Source organism: Nerophis lumbriciformis, linkage group LG11, assembly GCF_033978685.3.
Source record: "Nerophis lumbriciformis linkage group LG11, RoL_Nlum_v2.1, whole genome shotgun sequence".
NCBI classification, from domain to species: domain Eukaryota; kingdom Metazoa; phylum Chordata; class Actinopteri; order Syngnathiformes; family Syngnathidae; genus Nerophis; species Nerophis lumbriciformis.
This window is the reverse complement of record NC_084558.2, coordinates 4,941,281-4,960,637: the sequence shown is the minus strand read 5'-3', so window position 1 is coordinate 4,960,637 and position 19,357 is coordinate 4,941,281. Positions and strand designations below refer to the sequence as shown.

At 41.3% G+C, this 19,357-nt stretch overlaps 1 protein-coding gene across 8 annotated transcripts in view; it reads right to left on the bottom strand.

The window, feature by feature from the left end:
* Positions 1-19,357, bottom strand: part of LOC133610908 (myosin phosphatase Rho-interacting protein) — a 57,605-nt gene that overhangs the window by 10,360 nt on the left and 27,888 nt on the right. For 3 of the 8 annotated variants that reach the window (XR_009815934.2, XM_061967652.2, XM_061967647.2), the window contains exons 4-15: positions 11,876-12,027; positions 11,313-11,397; positions 8,051-8,348; positions 7,417-7,975; positions 6,320-6,461; positions 6,123-6,239; positions 4,890-4,946; positions 4,710-4,778; positions 4,520-4,609; positions 1,841-1,950; positions 1,661-1,699; positions 32-776 (exon numbers count right to left, since the gene is read on the bottom strand). Coding sequence is in view for 7 of the 8 variants with exons in the window: in XM_061967652.2 (XP_061823636.1) it covers positions 32-776; positions 1,661-1,699; positions 1,841-1,950; positions 4,520-4,609; positions 4,710-4,778; positions 4,890-4,946; positions 6,123-6,239; positions 6,320-6,461; positions 7,417-7,975; positions 8,051-8,348; positions 11,313-11,397; positions 11,876-12,027 (2,463 nt within the window). In the remaining variant the exon portion in view is untranslated. The remainder of the gene's footprint in view (positions 1-31; positions 777-1,660; positions 1,700-1,840; positions 1,951-4,519; positions 4,610-4,709; positions 4,779-4,889; positions 4,947-6,122; positions 6,240-6,319; positions 6,462-7,416; positions 7,976-8,050; positions 8,349-11,312; positions 11,398-11,875; positions 12,028-19,357) is intronic. The other 5 variants (XM_061967649.2, XM_061967653.2, XM_061967651.2 and 2 more) reach the window with 5 other exon arrangements.

Sequence of the window (19,357 nt, the reverse complement as noted above, 5' to 3'; positions counted from 1 at the left end):
GGTCAAATTAAATGTATTTAGATGCACAAACCTCTTTGTCTAGCAGTGCAGCAAGCTCATGTGGAGGTAATCTGTCTGGGTTCCCTGAAGCAGTGGTGATGGGCACTTGCTTCTCTTCCCTTAGTGGCGTTTTTTCAACCTGATGCCATCGGTGTTCGATCTCTTCCTGCACACCCAAGGTTTCGGTGAACTTGTCTTCCTCAACATTGTGCAGGGCTGTAGGGTGGTCTACCTCCATATTTCCTTGCGCTTGACGTTCAGTTCTGGGCGGTTCCACTGGTGATGTGTTCAATGTGGAAGTGACAGGTACAGTATTTGGCAGGTGGTTTGTGCTGACTGGGCCCCTCCTAACGTTATTCTTTTCTGAATGTACTATTGTCGAGGGGGGGTGAGTGTCTGATACATAGGAGGATTGGAGGGCCGAGGTAGACACAGGAGAGGACGATGACGAGGAAGGAGAAGAGGAAATAGAGCAGCAGGAGGTGGTTGTGGAAAGGGATGAACTGAGGTCAACTGTGTCTGCTCGCTCCTTCACAAGCTTGTCTGTTTTTTCAGTTTTGAACTCAGACCAGTCAAAAGTCTTTGAACGGCCTTCCCGTCGGCGCTCACGGACTCTGCTTTTCCGGGGCTCGAAGGGCGGATTGGAAACACGATTCACTGTTGGCTGTCTGTGGTCATCAGTCTTGGTGGGCTCGAGACAGGGGCTTGGCTCAGGTGTGACCTGTGGACATGGCTCCAGCAGAACCTGAGCTTTTATATTCTCCTCAGGGACAGATCTGAAATGAAAGAATTACACATGATAGAAATACATGGGAAACTATCTATTAAAGATGCAATACAATGAAAAGAGCTTTACTAGACAGAATGTACACATATTGCGGACAGGAGCATCATTTAACTGTGCATGTAAATGCATTGAAAAAAACAACAGGACACCACTGGACATGACAATCAAAACATTAAAATCCACTTATGAGGCACACTGTGTGTTGGCCTGAAAGCAGCTTTAGTGTTTACACTCATAAGCTAAAATAAGCCTGATGGCAGACTCCCTCCTTCAGCTGCTATGTTAATGCCATTTATACGGGGGCTTAATGTGAAGAATGTATTTGCAGCACACTGGGAAGAATGGCATGTTTCCAGTTACCTACAGAAGAAGTTGTTTTTTTAAAGATATTGACTAATACATTCATCACGTTGGGTTGAAGATGTGTCAGCGAGGGAAAATGAGAAGGCACGGTGCTCAAGAATGCGAGAGCAGTATCTGAGGTGAGCGTGTGTCTATGCAGAAATGCCAAAAATATCACACCTCTACTTGAAGGCTCGGCCCAATAAACATTGACTGGGTGTGACTTATTTTATGACTCACGTAATGTACGTTTTTGAAAAAGGGTAATGTAAATATCTTTAAGTTTATGGTAAATATATTTATTTCCACAAGGCTGTTAATCAAGGTGAGCAGGAGGAGGTCTTTCTAGTTTGTTAATGTGATTGCCGTTTGGCTGTACAGCAGCCCAATTTACAAGGATACATTGCTCAACACCACATGACATAGGGTAGGACGACAAACACGCCGAGGCAGACATTGCTGAGCAATTACATCACTATTAGGAGGAAGGCCGAGGGAGGGAGGAGATAATCAACACACAAGCTTTCCAACCTGGGCTTCAGTACGGATAGTTTCAGTGAGATGTTTTTCCTGGAAGCAGGTTGTAAACACCGGTTGAGGGAGAAGTAGGAAACAGAGGGTAAGGAGGAGAGAGGGATTAAGTTCAAGTAGGTGAGAAAAGCAGCGTTCGTATCTGCCAGCGGTCAAGTGTTGATCCTCTCTGGGTATTACCGAGTGACATCGGGGGCAATTGTGGGTCGAGCATTCTTCATGATGGCCTGAATCCAGTTGCGACGGATTCCGGAGGTCATGGCTGACAAGGTGCACGCTCCTTCTTTACACTGAAAACAGAACAGACAACATTTAGAGTATTTTAAGCTTTTACTACTACACCGTGTAGAATCATATAGACTATTAACTTACACATTCCTATTTCATGTGCATTACATTCACTGCATAGCTGAGATGTCTAAATTAAATTGTTGCACCTTGTTAATATTCACCCCGCTTTGCAAAGAAGTGACTTCAGCAGTTTTCTGTGAAACCGTCTAAAAATATAACCTATAAGTTATATGCTCAACTTATTTATTTGGCACTAATACATCAAATGATTGGGCCATGCATGAGTTGTTTGTGTCACAAGTAACTTGATAACAGTAGACAATAGATGTAAAACAACTGACAATGAGATGTTGTAAATGGTCATCTGATAACATCTCTTTAGGGAAATTCACAAATATCACTACATCAGAGGCTACAATACTGAGGCAGCAGCAGGATTTTGTCGAAAATAAGTTAGCTTGTGATTAATCATCAACAAATATTAAATTAATCATGTATATATGCAAATTAATCAGGCAATTTATTTTAACCGTACGTACTCCTTTACATTAACGTGGATAGTTATTTGAAAGGCGGCATGGGCTGTTACATTTATACCGTCAGTGATCAGGGGCCTTGTGTACGGAGAGTTGCGTGGTTTTCCTACTAAATATGGACCTACGATCAAATCCACAAAATAGGGTACGCCAGTAAAAAATTATATGTATTAAACTGTTTGCTAGCACAAATCCAAGTACATTACTTTGTTACATCTACTTGAAATCGATCGCCAGACATGTGTGTGGCTTGGCACAACAGACCACGCCCCCTTATGAATAAGCAAATCATATTGAAAGTAGCCATGTGACTGAGAACGACATGTGCTGCCCAATGAGGACTCAGTAGGAGGTGCTTGTTTCTCCCACTACTTAACAGCACACAGGCTAAAAAAATTGGTCAGGCATGAGGAACAAAGAAAATGAAGAAAAAGATTGATGTTCATTGCCAAAACAGATGAGCGCTTGAAAAGATAATCGCTGCAACTGTGTCCAAACCTGTTGACGTCGGGGTTGCGTCAATCAGAAATGTCAAGCAGCTAAAATGCGCCAAACATGGATACAAAGAGTGTTTTGCATTATTTCCATCATGCTTTGCAGGGGATTTAAATGGGTGTAATTTTTAATTGTTTTGTGAATGGACGTTTTTTTATAATATCCACAAAGTTCAGTGAGCAGGTTGTGTTATGTGTGACCGTGTGTTGACTTTTTGTATTAGTTTATTTGCGACATGAGAAGGACAATTTGTTTGGATTTGATGATGTGCTGTGTACACTTCAAATAGCAATTCATGGCCATTACCTTAATTACTTACCTTGTCCACAAGGTAAACTTGCAGTAATTATATTGTCAGGAAATTGGCGGCACTCCACGGGGCCAGATTCCTTATTAAACTTGTGACGTCTAGCGGGCCAAACTGAACATGGCCGTAGTTTGGACAAAACTGCCCTAACAAATTAGCCCCTCTGAAAATTTTTGAAAATTCCAGATGTTTCCTATTTTTTTTTTTTTTTCTCTTCAGAAATTTGATATTTAAACTTTGAATGGAGAAAGGAGGGGTTATAATCTCAGCAGTCACTCTTCATTTTATTTAATGTCATTTTTTCATTTTTAAAATACTTTTGGTTGAATCACTGTGATGTTCTGAATGTCAACAGGCTATTAGTATAAATGCAAAAGGGTTATATTTCACATATTTGCTAAAAACTCACCCATGTTACTTTTAGGTCTATTGCTTAAATGACTCACCTTAGTCTGAGATGGGCCAATACACATTTTGAGTAGTTCAACATTTGTATCAGACTTATAATTAGAAACAAGACAAGCAAAATGTCCTTTCCAACAGATGCAGTCTTCCCGCACTAATTCAGGTGAGTTCTTCAATATTTATACGAGACCCGCTAAAACCACATCTAGGCTCAGTGTGGTGAGAAGGAATTGTAGACAAATACTGGCGTTTATTGTTTAACCCCCAACCCTTGTTCTTCGCCAAAGACACAACGATCCCCTTCGACTACTCTATTTCTGACATCTGCCAAAAAATAGCCATGACGGTACTCAAGCAAATGTAAACAAAAAGCAATGAGCTCATTGCTACCTATTTGTATGGAAAGTTAAAACCAGGAGAAAATAAAACACTGGCATCCAAGGGATAATATTCCCATTTACGCAACTATATATGTTCCAAGGTCTAAAGATGTTTAACAGCCGAGAACAGTCACGCAGACAGATTATACAAAATAAGGTGGTATGTGGGTTCATGGCGACAAGTGAGGCTTCTAACGGCTGAGACACATTTAGCCTATGATGTCACCGAAAGATGACAAGTCATGTGACATCCGCCATGACAAACAAAAAGAATCAGTTCAAAAAGAGAAACATCAAAACCTGATACCTTAAGTTGCACCACATGGTGTCTAAAGCTGTTTATAGTCTGGCAACAGACAGCAGAGCTAAACTGTGTCGACAATGTGTGTTGTCCTTACAAGTGATGAATGACGCAAGACAATTGATGACATAGATCAACACTGACCAGAATTTGGAAGCCATAATTCCTCTGGACGGGAAACTCCTTGACATCGTAACTTGTCGACAGATCAATCTCACCGTCCAGTTGGGAAGCCTAGAGATATCAATGAAGAAAGCATAAAAAAAAGTGTATAATTGACAGAACATTAAATAGAAAATGACTATGTTATGCAACTCATTTAGAGACCCGTTACCTCCTCAGCTATTGAGTCCTTGTAGTACCTCAGACTCTGATCTGTTAGGACAAACCAGTGCTTCTTCCACTACAAGGGACAGACAAAAGACCTAATGTGACTTCAATAGTCATTTATGTGTATAAAACGATGTATTAAAGGGGAAAAACAAGTGATTATCACAAAATGACAGATGATTACCATTCCATCTTCATACAGCTTGGTCATCCATCCCTTTTTGAAGTTCAGCAGATCTGGCTGCAGAGAAGACAACGACATTATTGCGTATTCCAAAGCCATGATACAACATAATAGATTACGTATGGTAATTAAGGAACTCATGTGTGACTGACTTCTCACTAAACTGCTTAGTGTGTGTGTAACATTCAGGTCACCACCTTAGCTAAGTAAGTGTAAGTGCCAAAAGGTGACGGCAGTTGAACAGACCAACTGCTACACAAGCTGCTGCACAGCTCAAGCTCTAAAAACCAATGTAAACAATGCATCCAAACAAGGCCTGTGCACAACTATACCTTGTTTTTGTTTAGCTTCATCAGGTGCGGCGTGACCGTCTGGCAAAGAGTCATTGTGACGGCTAACTGCCTTCTTCACTTCATGTGTTGACAATCTGGTTTCTCTCCTTCTACCCCGGGGAACGCAACGCTCGACTGCAGCCGCCTCTGTGTCGGCTATTTATAATTAGCAGTAGCAGTGGTGGCAGTGGTGTCAGTGCGTGAGAGTGGGTGGGTGGGGTTCCTGGCAGCTGCAGCTCACTCGCAGAGACCAACCACAGTGACTGCAGTGGTCTCCGAGCAGACCTGAGGTTAGTGGCTGTCGTGTAGGAGTCTGACCTCAGGGAAGACACCTTTGCAACACTAAGCAGCTTTGTGGTGACTTCAATCCCACTTATAAAGGGTAAAGGATACTTTTACAAATGTGTTCATACTTTAGAATGGGTAACAGCAACAGCTATAGTAATGTAATGTACAACAGAAATTTTGGTAGCAATTATAGCATAGCGGAGCATTCTGATTTAAACAACATACTATTTGTTTTTCTTCAACTGGGCTCTATGACTTGACTATTTAAGTTTGGCATCTCTGACATTAAATCTATGATGCCAGTTTTCAAATATGTTGTCCCACATCTCGCCCTTCACCATTGACACCCTTCTTAGGATTAACAAAACATTCCAACAAGGCAATTCGAATGTCTTGACAACAAGAAATGTGAATTGATTGTTCTATTTTTATTCCAATGTCATTGGTCATTGTCTGCTCCAGATTATGTCAAAAGTCAACCTTTTTTTCATGATGAAAAAAATAAGGCTTTATTCACATGCAGCAATGGATGTACTGTGAACGTTTATTTCAGTGGTATTTACTTGAATTCCAACCATGTATACTTGAGAAATACTGTATAGCTGGAACTCACAGTCATTGAAGACTCTGTGACTCTGCGATCAAGCGACTTGGCCCTCCTTATGTTTGCAAAAGTCGAGCTGGACACATCCGGGACTGAGTGGTCTTTTCCTGCGTCCAATGACATGTCCTACAACGACAACAAAGTCGTAGAATTATCCCTCTGGGAGGGCATTGCATTTCAATTTTAGTAAATAAACCACAACACACATGTTTGTCGCCTAGATAGCGTCTCTCACTGCGGCCTTGTCGCTGCGCATTGTTGACACTTGATGACAGCTCGCTGGAGCTGCCCGTGTCCATGCGCTCTACATTTGGACTCTCTTCAAATCGGTCAATGACTTGAGAACGCCTTTGTGAGAGAAAGCATCGTGCCTCTGATCAGTACACAACACAACTTCAAACATAAAAAACATTGCCATTTGCAGTGAAAAGTAAAATATTCCTGCATACACAAAATAGTTGTTTGATCAGGTTATTGTGGTGGCAATATCAGTCAAAAATACAATTAAAAAGTTAGTTTGAGCAAAAAACTGTCATGATGGACGAAGAGTCTGATATTGTGTGCAAAAAAATGTGCCGTTATCGAACTGCATTCATACACAACAATGACATGACTCTGGAAAATCGTTTTAGATTCAAAGTGCCTTTCATAGAAAAAAATGTGCAATTTAATGTTGCCTCCCTCAAAGAGATGCACCGAGAGATGGTGTCTAAGGATATGATTGCAGTTAGATGTGTTTTTTTTTAAATAAAAACAAAGAATAAAAATGACTAGGATCTGCAGAAGTAGTAGCAATGGCAACTTACAGCAGCATTATCATAAAGCACTGAAATAAGTTAATGTGTGGATGTCAGAAAAGAGGGAAACCATCAAGAGTGTGTCTAGAGTAAACCAAGCATTTAGGTTAGTATAGTGTTTGCGTGTGCTCCCAGGCAGAGAAGAGAAGAAATGATAGAAAGCAGAAACCGGTGGTGACCAGTAGGGAACAGCATTGGGACAGAGGTGGAAGGGTTGGTTGAGCATGAGCTCTGTTCAGAAGCCCCTGGAAGAGATGAAAACAACAAAACCAATCTAGCAAAGGCAGCAAGAGGCCCACAGAAAAGAAAGTAACGTGTGCACTTATCACCCCAAATCATTAAATACAACAACAGGGCAATGCTAAGATATTCAGAAATGCCTCACCTTTATATGTCAAATGAATTGATAGTTTATGTCTTACTAATGATTTGTTGCCATCTTTGTCGCATATTTGTTTTAATTTAAAATGGTAATGCCGTGTAAGAGTGCATCTGTGTGTTCTCACCTTCGCTCTTCCCCAAACAGCCGAGCCACCTCTTCTCTTCCGGGACTCCGTGTGCGTGATCTAAGCTCTTGTCGTTTTTTCTCTGAATGAAAGGCTTCGCGGTGGGTCAGCCTGCGAGCCCGCGGCACGTCTGACAGCGTCGCATACTCTCTGCCTGAACGACCCACTCTACCCCCTGCACTATTCACACTAGCAATGCTCCCTCCACCAACACTACTGCGGCGGCCCTCCCAGGTGGGGGTAGCGCTGCTATGTTCAGAGTCCAGTGAGCTCTGGGAGGAGCTGATAGTGGAGTAGCTGGGGGACAATATGTCACCTGGAGAGGGTAGAGGGTCTTGGGAGTGGGGATAGGGGCACATTGGGGGTTCGGGCTCAGAGTTGTACCTGGGACTGGGAGCTCCTAAAGAACATGTTGATGAAGACAGGGGCAGATAGTGGGGTGGCTGCAGTGGTTGTGAATGCTGTGCAGGTTGTGGAGAGGGCTCAGACTTGGTCTTCTCTAGGGAAAAATAACCACTCTCAACGCGTACTTTGCGTCCAGTGCTCATTGTGCCAACATCTGTAACAAATAATCAATCAGTAACACAGTGTGTATTGTACACAGATGTTAAATGTGTCGGGTATCAGTCCTAACCATCTTGAGTAGTGATAGTGGAGTCCGGTTGGCTATGGCCCAGCTGGCTGAGGCAGGAAGCGCTGCGGCTACACGAGATGGTGGCTCGATTCCAGCGGTTCTCCTCCTGCCATAAAGTGGCACGGCTCATTGGGACACGCTCGGCACTGGCAATGCTGCTGGGCAGGCACGGGATGCTGCCTCCACTGCTGCTGGTGACCGTCACCTTGGCGGGACCCGGCTCCTGGATAGGGGTTTGGGATGGAAGGAGTGGAAGGGAGGAGGAGAGGACAAAATGGGAGGCAAGGTCACAACAACACTAGAAAAAAGAAAAAAATGGACAAAGGTAAATCAATACATAAGACATAGGCAACACAAATTGTACTAAATGGCTACCATGTACAAAACCCAAAACCAGTGAAGTTGGCACGTTGTGTAATTTGTAAATAAAAACAGAATACAATGATGTGCAAATCCTTTTCAACTTATATTAAATTGGATAGACTGCAAAGACAAGATATTTAATGTTTAAACTGACAAAACTATTTTTTTTGTGTGCAAATAATCATTAACTTAGAATTTAATGGCAGCAACACATTGCAAAAAAAGTTGGCACAGGGGCATTTTTACCACTGTGTTACTTGGCCTTTCCTTTGAACAACACTCAGTAAACGTTTGGGAACTGAGACGACCAATTTTTCAAACTTTTCAGGTGGAATTCTTTCCCATTCTTGCTTGATGTGCAGCTTAAATTGTTCAACAGTCCGGGGTCTCAGTTGTAGTATTTTAGGCTTCATATTGCGCCACACATTTTCAATGGGAGACAGGTCTGGACTACAGGCAGGCCAGTCCAGTACCCGCACTCTTTTACTATGAAGCCATGCTGTTGTAACAAGTGGCTTGATATTGCCTTACTGAAATAAGCAGCGAAGTCCGTGATAATGTTGCTTGGATGGCAACATACTCCAAAACCTGTATGTACCTTTCAGCATTAATGGCGCCTACACAGATGTGTAAGTTACCCATGCCTTGGGCACTAATACACCCCCATACCATCACAGATGCTAGCTTTTGAACTTTGCGCTTACAACAATCCGGATGGTTCTTTTCCTCTTTGTTCCGGAGGACACAACATCCACAGTTGCCAAAAACAATTTGAAATGTGGACTCGTCAGACCACAGAACACTTTTCCACTTTGCATCAGTCCATCTTAGATGAGCTCGGGCCCAGCGAAGCCGGCTTCGTTTCTGGGTGTTGTTGATAAATGGCTTTCACTTTGCATAGTAGAGTTTTAACTTGCGCTTCCAGATGTAGCGACCAACTGTAGTTACTGACAGTGGTTTTCTGAAGTGTTCCTGAGCCCATGTAGTGATATCCTTTACACAATGAGGTCGCTTTTTGATGCAGTACCACCTGAGAGATCGAAGGTCCGTAATATCATCGCTTACGTGCAGTGATTTCTCCAGATTCTCTGAACCTTTTGATGATTTTACGGACCGTAGATGGTGAAATCCCTAAATTCTTTGTAATAGCTTGTTGAAATGTTCTTAAACTGACATTTTGCTCACACATTTGTTCACAAAATGGTGACCCTCACCCCATCCTTGTTTGTGAATAACTGAGCATTTCATAGAAGCTGCTTTTATACCCAATCACGACACACTCCTGTTCCCAATTAGCCTGTTCACCTGTGGGATGTTCCAAATACGTGTTTGATGAGCATTCCTCAACTTTCTCATTCTTTTTTGCCACTTGTGCCAGCTTTTTTTAAAACATGTTGCAGGCATCAAATTCCAAATGAGCTAATATTTGCAAAAAGTTAAGTTTCCATTTCGAACGTTAAGTATCTTGTCTTTGCAGTCTATTCAATTGAATATAGGTTGAAAAGGATTTGCAAATCATTGTATTCTATTTTTATTTACGATTTACACAACGTGCCAACTTCACTGGTTTTGGGTTTTGTAGTCCCAAAATATAGAAATATATAGACACTGTGTAAACATATTAGGAAATTGTAGTCAATATTCCTGTACATATCTGTACCTGAATGATACTGTGCATGGACAAAGAGCATTGAGACACCAGGAAGAAAATATGAAGCCGAGACTCCACAAAAACTCTAAGCATTCTTTTATAAACAATGAATTACCCAAATTGTTCCCACAAAGTTGGAAGCATGAGAAGTGCATTAAAATTTAGGGGACTTAAGTCCAAGCTCTGATAAATTATTTGATTAAATAGTGTGACCAAAGACCTTTGTCAAGCTAACAGATTGAAATCACCATTAAATTTAATTGTTGACATTGCAAGTAAATGAAGCTCCTTGTATTTAAGAGAAATCAATCAAAATGCCCCAACAACATTTCAGACCCATTACTATATTTACAATCACCACCAACATGCAGTTGTTAGAATTTGTTTTTACAGGTTTTTACAAAAAGCCTTTAATTTTTTGCAACGATGATTAATTTTGAAACTGTATAAAATCTGTCAGGCATTTTAGGAGGTGAGGCAGGATGGTCAATCTAAACTCACTGGGTGTCCATTCATGTCCTTAATGGAAAAACACTGTATTGTAGTTACTCCACCCTGCCAATCACATAAAGCTTTTGTTGTTACTATTAGATATGCTGTGCACTACTTAAAGTGGTTTTGCTTCAACAATATTCTGAGAATGCACATAAATGTCAGTTTCATATTATATAGAATTGGTTTCATGTTTAGTGGCACAACCCAGAAAGCAAACAGTTTGCTGCACCTACAGTATTTATTTAAATTGCATTGAACTCAAACACTGCTAGTACACTATGTAAGTGTATTTTTTCTGGCAGTTGTACTCTGTAAAATATAAATACATTTATTTTTGACAAATATTTTGAAGGTTTCTGTTGAAATATGCAGTCAAATGAGAGAGACGAGGTCGACACAATGTCAGCGCTGTCCTTCTGCAAATTAGTGTTGCACAATATCATACCAATTTAGGGCGCCATCATTAGCAGGACCAGACAATGGCCCTTTGAGGGAAATTTGTCAGCATTCAATACAGAATATGGAAGGGTGGTATTACACTGCGGGTGGGCTAAAAAGCCTATGTAGTATATGTCATGTTTACGGTTCTATGGAAGTTACGGACACATCCTTTTTCTTTGCCCTTGGATATGCATATACACATTGCAGTCAGCTTTCAAGCTGTTATGCAGGTTCCAAATGCAAAATGACAATGGAACAACAACAACTGAAGCAAGAACTTCACTGAGTAATAAGGGGAAGTTGATGCATTACCTGCTGAGTGGGTGGATCTACCTTGCGCTTTTTCTTCTGATTCTGCTTGTTTGTTCTGGGGAACACGGTCAGAGCTTCCTGCCAACTGTAAAGAGTGAGAGTTCTGGTTTAACTTATGCACCAATACGCCGCGTTATTTAGCCAAAATAACATTTGGAAACACTTAAAAGTACCAACAACAAAAAACAACAGCATAGGAAAGCATAGTCCAAAGGAGCCAGCAGGGGGCAGAACAGTTTTATTAGCCAAGGAAATCACACATTGGTGTCATCTTTTCAACTTGAGCGAAACAAACAAAAAAAAAAACTATCCATCCATCCATTTTCTACCACTTGTCCCTCTCGAATCGTGGGGGTGCTGGAGCCTATCCCAGCTGCACTCGGGCGGAAGGCAGGGTACACCCTGGACAACTCGCCACCTCATAACAGGGCCTACAATCAAACTCACATTCTCATATTCGGGACAATTTAGTGTTGAGCTTTTTTTATTCTTTTAAATATGTTTCCATTTTGTTAGGTTAACGTTAAATAAATCTCAAACAAGTTGACTACAAATCTACATACCCGTTGAGGATTTCTTTACACTCAGCACGAATGAAGTGCTCTTTATCAGGGGTCAGAATACACAAGGAGTTCTTCTGACCCGTCCTAGACTCTCCATCGATGACATCAGAGCACTGGTTCATATTTATGGTGCCCTGGGGAAGAGTACTCGGCTGGAAGACACAACAGAAGGACATGTAGGAAGTGCAAAGAACAGACGTGCTCACATATCCCGCTCCACATGATGATCTCACATAAGCCTTCCAAGCAGCAATGTGCCTGTGAGATAGTGTTTCTTGCCATTTTCATTATGGGATTTACAAAGTAGATATGCAAAGATTATTTTTTTTAAAGAAATCAAAGTGACAAAATCAACTTTTGAACTCTAATTGATTCGCTTGGAGGGTGGAGCAAAAATAGGCTTGTTGATGTTATCTTGAACTAATTTGTTTAAATAGTTTTATAAGAAACATGAATAATATGGTTTAGAACAAGCTTTCTTTGAACAGTTTTTGGGTCCTTGACTGCACTACACATACGGTAAAAATTACAGCTTTCAACCACTGTGGTGTCTTGGTATAGTACCAGCCACAAATGATAAATTACAGCCCTGTGTGCATCGGAGTATAGGAGAGAGACAAGATTAAAAGGCATCAGACTCAACTTTGCCAGTGACCCAATAAATCAGATTCAGGAAACCCATTTGAGCAGCATTATCATGGTATGACAGTACCAGAGCAATTCAAGCCCGTGATGTGGATGTAGGAGTCAATACTTGATAGTAATCCCACCCTAAGGGCGATTTGACTAACTGTGTTGACTGCAGCCCTGTGTAATGACACTTTAGATTCTGAAGTCTTTCACATTATACGCTGACTGACAGGGGCTGAAAATGCACATCATACATTGTTTAGCTTAGGACATTGAAGCAGCATGATGCCGCATCCGTGGACGCGACACAGTGGGAGCGACTCACTAAGTCAATGGGTCGACTTCTTGTGCACGTGCAATAAAAATCAATGAAGGGCTCTCGACCAGGTGAGGGGCTAACTCAACAGTTGTGCTTGACAGATAAACTGACAAACAGACCCTGGGACAGCTGGGCGAGGGCCTGGAAGGCCTGCTTCAGATTGCCAAGGAGAGACTGGCGTCAGCTTGATCTGAAAGCCTTGTCACACTCAGACTTGGGGAGAGGGGAGAAGTTTGGAGACTAAGAAGAAAAAGTGGCAGGGCGGATTAGGAATCTCAATCTAGTGGTCGATGGGAGCAGCAGTACTGCTCTGCCCATCTGTCTATATAAACAAATCTAGAGTACCGTGTGGCCTTAGTCAAAATAGAGTTTAGGCAGTTTATGACCTGAGATTTTAACTCAAGGAAACCAAAGGCTTATTGTTGAGACAAAAACATTCTAATATTAAGACTGCTGTGTTTATAAGAAGAATGTGTGGTTGTACAGTTCACATTTTTGAGAAGGTTTTGGAGAGCAGCATGAGGCTGCTCTCCAGGCTTTACATCAGCTGCCCTCTAACACACACCCCCTATTTTGGGCAGCCAGGACAACATTTGCCCCCCAGACCCAGGCCCCAATGAACCCACACCTCTCTGTCACCTATCCTAAACCCTGTCCCCTCTCTCTGTGCCATGTCTCACCACAATGAGCCCTTTTGTGCATCAGCACCAGTTCACACAATGTGGGATTGTCGGCTGCCACAGTCCACAGAACCACTCCTCCCCTTAACGCTCACACAAGGAAGTAATGGACATACAGTTTGTGATCAGCGCATGGAAATTAGGAAGATTTTTGTCCCTGAAGTTACTCAGACAATTGTGGAAAATATTGACTGCAGAGTCAGTATAACTATGATTGAGCACATGAGCAAGCTGGATAATTATCTACTAAATTAGACAGCTGTCATTTTTTCTTATTTTTGGGCTGTAAAACACATTTTCTTTCTGTGTATCATAATTCTTCTTTGACAGGTCAGACCTGAAAAACATGTAGAATACCAGAAATACGTGAGTCACAGACATCTCATCATTTTCACTACATTCTCTTCAACATGACAGACTGCTAAAAATATTGCTCAGTCATCAAGTTATGCTGTTAAACACCTGTAAGGTAATTGCAAACATCAGTGTCTGTTGTCAGTTGGCTTTACTCTGTATTACTCTTGTGCAAGGCATGTATCAGGCTACCTCCAACAGGTTCTAAGGTCACTACCACAGCACCCACAGTCACTAGCCTTTGTTGTACACAGACAGCCAACATGAAGTAACCATGATGAGCTGGCACTGAATCATCCTGACTCACGAATATGGGGTCCAACATCCTGCTCATTACCGATAACAGCAAACATGCAATAAAACATTCCTTAGCAACCAGGCACAATAAAGGTAAACACATTTTTGGATGCAAGTGAACCCGCAAGACGCTGCAGGGGTAATAATCCCTAGGTGCCAGACGGATAGAGTCACCTCAAGTTTCGTAAAGAAATCATCTGCCCATTACAGTAATACACCTAAACAAATGTATAACACAACTAAGACAGGTCATCATTATGGTCACAACAATATCATAGTCCTTTAAATTTACCCCCAACATTAACATCTCTGAGATGGAACACTTAAATGTAATTGTAATGATCTCAGCTGTAATATGCATGTCAACCACTTGCAGGTGAACAAACATCCCTGACTTAGAGAGATGTGGGATATCTTCGTTGGAGAACAACATGGTCCCTCCTGACAAATACACCTCACTCCACTGGCATGCATTTGCAGGCAGTGGTTAAAAAGCTGCAGTACTGGATTATAAAACCGACAGATAAAACCTCATTGCACACATTTCAAAGCAGGTACTCAATTTCAAAGAATGTGGAGGGCAACAGTGCTGTTCCACATCATGGCAAATAGCGAGAGGACGTGGGTGGTTTAACGCTGACTGTTAGGAGGCCAGCATATTGATGCAGAGGAGGAGGTAGAGGATGGAAGTGTTGGAGGATGAAGAGTGCAGCATCATTATGTCCAAAACGGCTAATGTAATTGTAAAAATAGCGACGTAAACCTAGCCCAGTAAAATAGATATACAGCTGGTGGTGCGTCGACCAAGCATGCACACTGCATTACGAGAGCAAGCTTTATGAAATGTCTCTGAATTGTGAAAGAGACTGTGAGAAGTCATTGAAGATGTTGAGAGATTGGCTGTGAAGTCGACATGAACAGGTGTTACACTGAGCTTCTGTCATTTGGTCTGTTCACACTCACAATGTCTCAGCTGAATTAGTTTGGGGGTGTGTTCTTTCCCAGACTGACCACAATTCTCCTTAGCTATCCAACTCCTTTTAATATGACAATGTTTTCTTTATACAGCCTTGCTTCTCAGGCCTCTCCAGATTACATGTGCAAAGTTTGCATCTAAAAAGAAATGGCACCGTAGAGCAGCAAAGTAAGAGTTTTGATTGGGAAACCTATTCAGTTATGTTCATACTACAACAAACTGGCAGGCAAGCGTGAGCTTATCTTTAAACCGTCCTGCCACTCATCTCTGTGCTACTCTGTGCATACAGATGTGTATAAAGACATATACCCTTCAGTATTGGGCTGAACCAAAAAAGGAGTCTACACTATCCGTCCATCCATCCATTGTCTACCGCTTGTCCCTCTTGGGGTCGCGGGGAGTCTACACTAATTGTTCCTATACAACACATTGTCATTCTCACAATTCATAATCAGGACTCATCTTTTTAATCTCTTCTGGCCTTTCAAGTTTTCTGGGTGTAATCACGAGAAAACGCAAACATGACATAAGTGGACCAGTTTTCTTTTCCGATGCAGTTCATTATATTATATATCCTCTGAAAAGTGGTGTGACTCATTTGTCGAGCAGTAAATATTCAAACTGCAGCCCAGAAGACAAGTCCAGAACCACCAATCCTTCTCCAATGAAACTAACACTACCACCCACATCATCCCACACTGGCTGCAAATAGGCATGATGAGTAACCTATTTTATGTTATGGCTGTTGTTGCCACAGAGACCCATTTAAAAAAAAAAGAGGCTGGTTGCAGTCTTTACGCAAATGCCTATAGGAAGCTTACTTTTCAAATGGATTTTAAACATTATATCCCGCCCTTTTACAGCGTTTAGTACATAATGATGTCAACTTGGCCAGTATGTAACACGCGCATTATCTTTGTGTGTTGTTCGCTAATGATAGCAATTTGGCTAACTAATGTTAGCCAACATTGAATGTGTATCCTATCGTAACAACAACGACTGCAAATTGTTAGTTGCTTTTCTGGGACTGCTTGAGTGTGTACGCGCACGCTTCCTGCATGTGAGTGTGGACGACACAGTGGTGAATGACAAGCCTGAACACCAGACAAATGTATTGCGCCGACAAGACATTTTTATTCCGTGTAATTAGTAACTATAAAAAGTATACACATTTTAAAAAATATGTTCTGTTACACCACTAATGGTAATAAGCTAGTCAGTTGTGTTCTTGTTAGCTAGCGATAAATGGTGCTTATGACTAACCGTATTACCAAGACTATTTGTGATTGTTCATTCTATTCGTCTTATCAAAATGTTGCTCTATTAATTATCTAACTATTTTTAACAGTTTTAAACAAGTGTTAGAATCCCCACAATGAAAGATGGCTACCAAAACTTGGTTCCACAATGGTGCCGATGTAAACGATAGTAACTACCAAAACAGAGTAGTTTTCAGTGCTAAGTTAATGCGGATGATGTCACCTGCAACAAGTGTTTGAAGGTGATATTGCGCAAGTAACATCTGGTATGTAATCCCAAGAGAGGCACACAGAGTCTGATGCTCTTTTAAGACGTTATTGCTGATGTAAATACACCAACAGCAGTCCTCAGTTTCAACACAGTACATTTTGCCTTAGCACTAGCCACAATATAACATTTTAATATGCATTAATCAATGTCACGGCGAGCAAGGTGCATTCACAAACCCTAGAAATTCAAATGTTAACATTACAACACAAGCAATTCCTATTTTGAACATTCTCAGGGTATTATATTGCTGTTGGTTTTGTTAAGGATTTTATTTCATATTGTTAAATGTATTACTTAGTTATCATTTTATATATAGGAGTGAAGTAGTTAAATGTTTACTCAATACAATCTGTATGTCACAAAATTCCATGAAAATTAAAAGTCATTTTTTTCAAACAAAATCTGTTCAGGCACCGGCATGGTTTCAAAAGCACCAATTTGACACTGGTCAAAGAATACTCATCCTCACCCATAATAGTGTATTGGAGTGTGTGGGTAAAAGCCTAACCATAAGAAACCAAATCCTCTAAGCGAACTATTCGGGGTAGCCCCTCTGTCATCTTCTCTTAGTAATTCCAAAAAGAATCTTGTTGCATTCACCACTTTATTGGCTAGAAGACTCATTGTGTTGAACTGGAAGGCAACAGCGCCTACTTGCCATATCCGCTGGATTAAAGATGTTCTTTACTTTCTCAAACTGGAGAAGATTAGGCTGACATTGACTGGCTGTTCTGTGAAGTTTCAGAAAGTATGGGGTGGTTTCCTAAAATATGTAAAAGAGACTGATCTCAAATTTAACCCTGATTAAGAAGTAATTGAAATGTAGATGATTGAGAAGCCCTTTGTGTATTGCTGCACCATGTTGGGGACATTCAGGAGTGCAGTTGCCTGTGGGTTCATTTCAATATCTGCCTATACTTAATTGATGCATTTTTTTTGTGGGTTACTTGTTTGGTTGTAAATGTAAAAAAGTTTAAAAGTGCTGCAAGACACTTCACCCTTGCTCCTGATGGGTGCTGGTAGCGCCTTGCATGGCAGCTCCCTCCATCAGTGTGTGAATGTGTGTGTGAATGGGTAAATGTGGAGGTAGTGTCAAAGCGCTTTGAGTACCTTGAAGGTAGAAAAGCGCTATACAAGTACAACCCATTCATTCATTCATTCATTCATTTTAGTAAGCCCTACTGGGAACAACATTTTTGGTCAGTCCAGTGTCCCTACTTGTCTCTGACAGCAAGGGGCTTCACTTTTTTCCACACATGCTATTGATCTGCAGTTTTCCAACGCAATATATATTCACCAAATGCAACCACAACATTAAAAACCGTGTGACAGAAAGACAAGTATTAGCAACACTTGCATAGCTACGTGAGCTACAATTTCAACATTACAGTCACATTTTAAAAGCAATATCGAAACAGACTGATTCGCATTACCCCATCTCTAACCTGCTCGCGAACAGGCAAAGAGGACGTTTATAATTTTCTTCATGACGTCTCAGACCAATTGCGCAAAAGTAAAGCAAACAAGTGTGGGAGATAATAGATTTTTCTCGTGATCGGCGCTCATGAGCACACATATTACGGTTAGAATATCATTAGTTGCTAATTTAATTGTGTGTGTCAATGCGCTCCCTGTGTGTACGTGTAGACAAGACAGAAATGAGTGACAAGCCTGAACGCCAGACTATTTCCTCATATTGACAATTTTTATTCAATAAAATTAGTAAATTGTAAAAAAACAAAAAAATAAAAATAAAACGCAGCCCCTTTAAATATTATGTTGGTCTTTGCTACGTTAATTATTTTAAACAACACTGGGCTCAAATTCTAAGGCTACACTTAATTCTCCGCACCCAAAACATTTTGATTGCAAAACGCTGGGATGAACAGGTGGTTGGCTAGGAAGGTCACTGAGCTTAGGTGAAAGGTTGAAGGTCATCCAATACACATTCCACAACTTCAAACGATATATTGTAGTGCAGCTGCTCCCCCTACAGTCTGTTATGAGACAGCAGTATCGGGCTTTCAATTGAGACGCCTGGGAAATGCCATAACCAATAAAACCTGTCCCAAAAGCCATATAAACACGGCAAATTACAGTTTAGTAATCATGACAATCACACCCATTACACCTATCATTTCATAGTGCATGTTCTCAATAGATGCATTTCACTTTCCTAATCGGTACCTGTTGGTGTCCCTCCAGCAGCCCCACCATCACACGCAGACACCAACCCGTATAGCCCACTGTTTTATTAGGGCCTTTCAGAGAGCTGCTCACCCCTCACCCCAACACTTTAAATACAACCTTTTGTCAGTGTCCTGGTCTAGTTTTTAGAATAAACTAAGCGGAGGCTTTGTAGGGAGAGAAGTTGCACAACACCACTGGTTGCTTTCTCCAGCACAAATTATTTATTGGACACAGCAAAATAGGCTGAAAGACGGATGTGCAAGAGGCTGGCAGAGAGAGAGAGAGAGAGAGAGAGAGAGAGAGAGAGAGAGAGAGAGAGAGAGAGAGGGAAGACAACGATGGGAAAGTGAACTAGGGGGAGGAATAGGATAAGCAAAAGGTGACGTCCATGTCAGCTAAAGTCGTGGACGCTGGCTTTAGCCATAGTCTTATGGAGCTAGCATGTCACTGCATGATGAATGGCAAGAGGGGAAGCATAATAAAATTAAAAGAAGCACAAACACTCT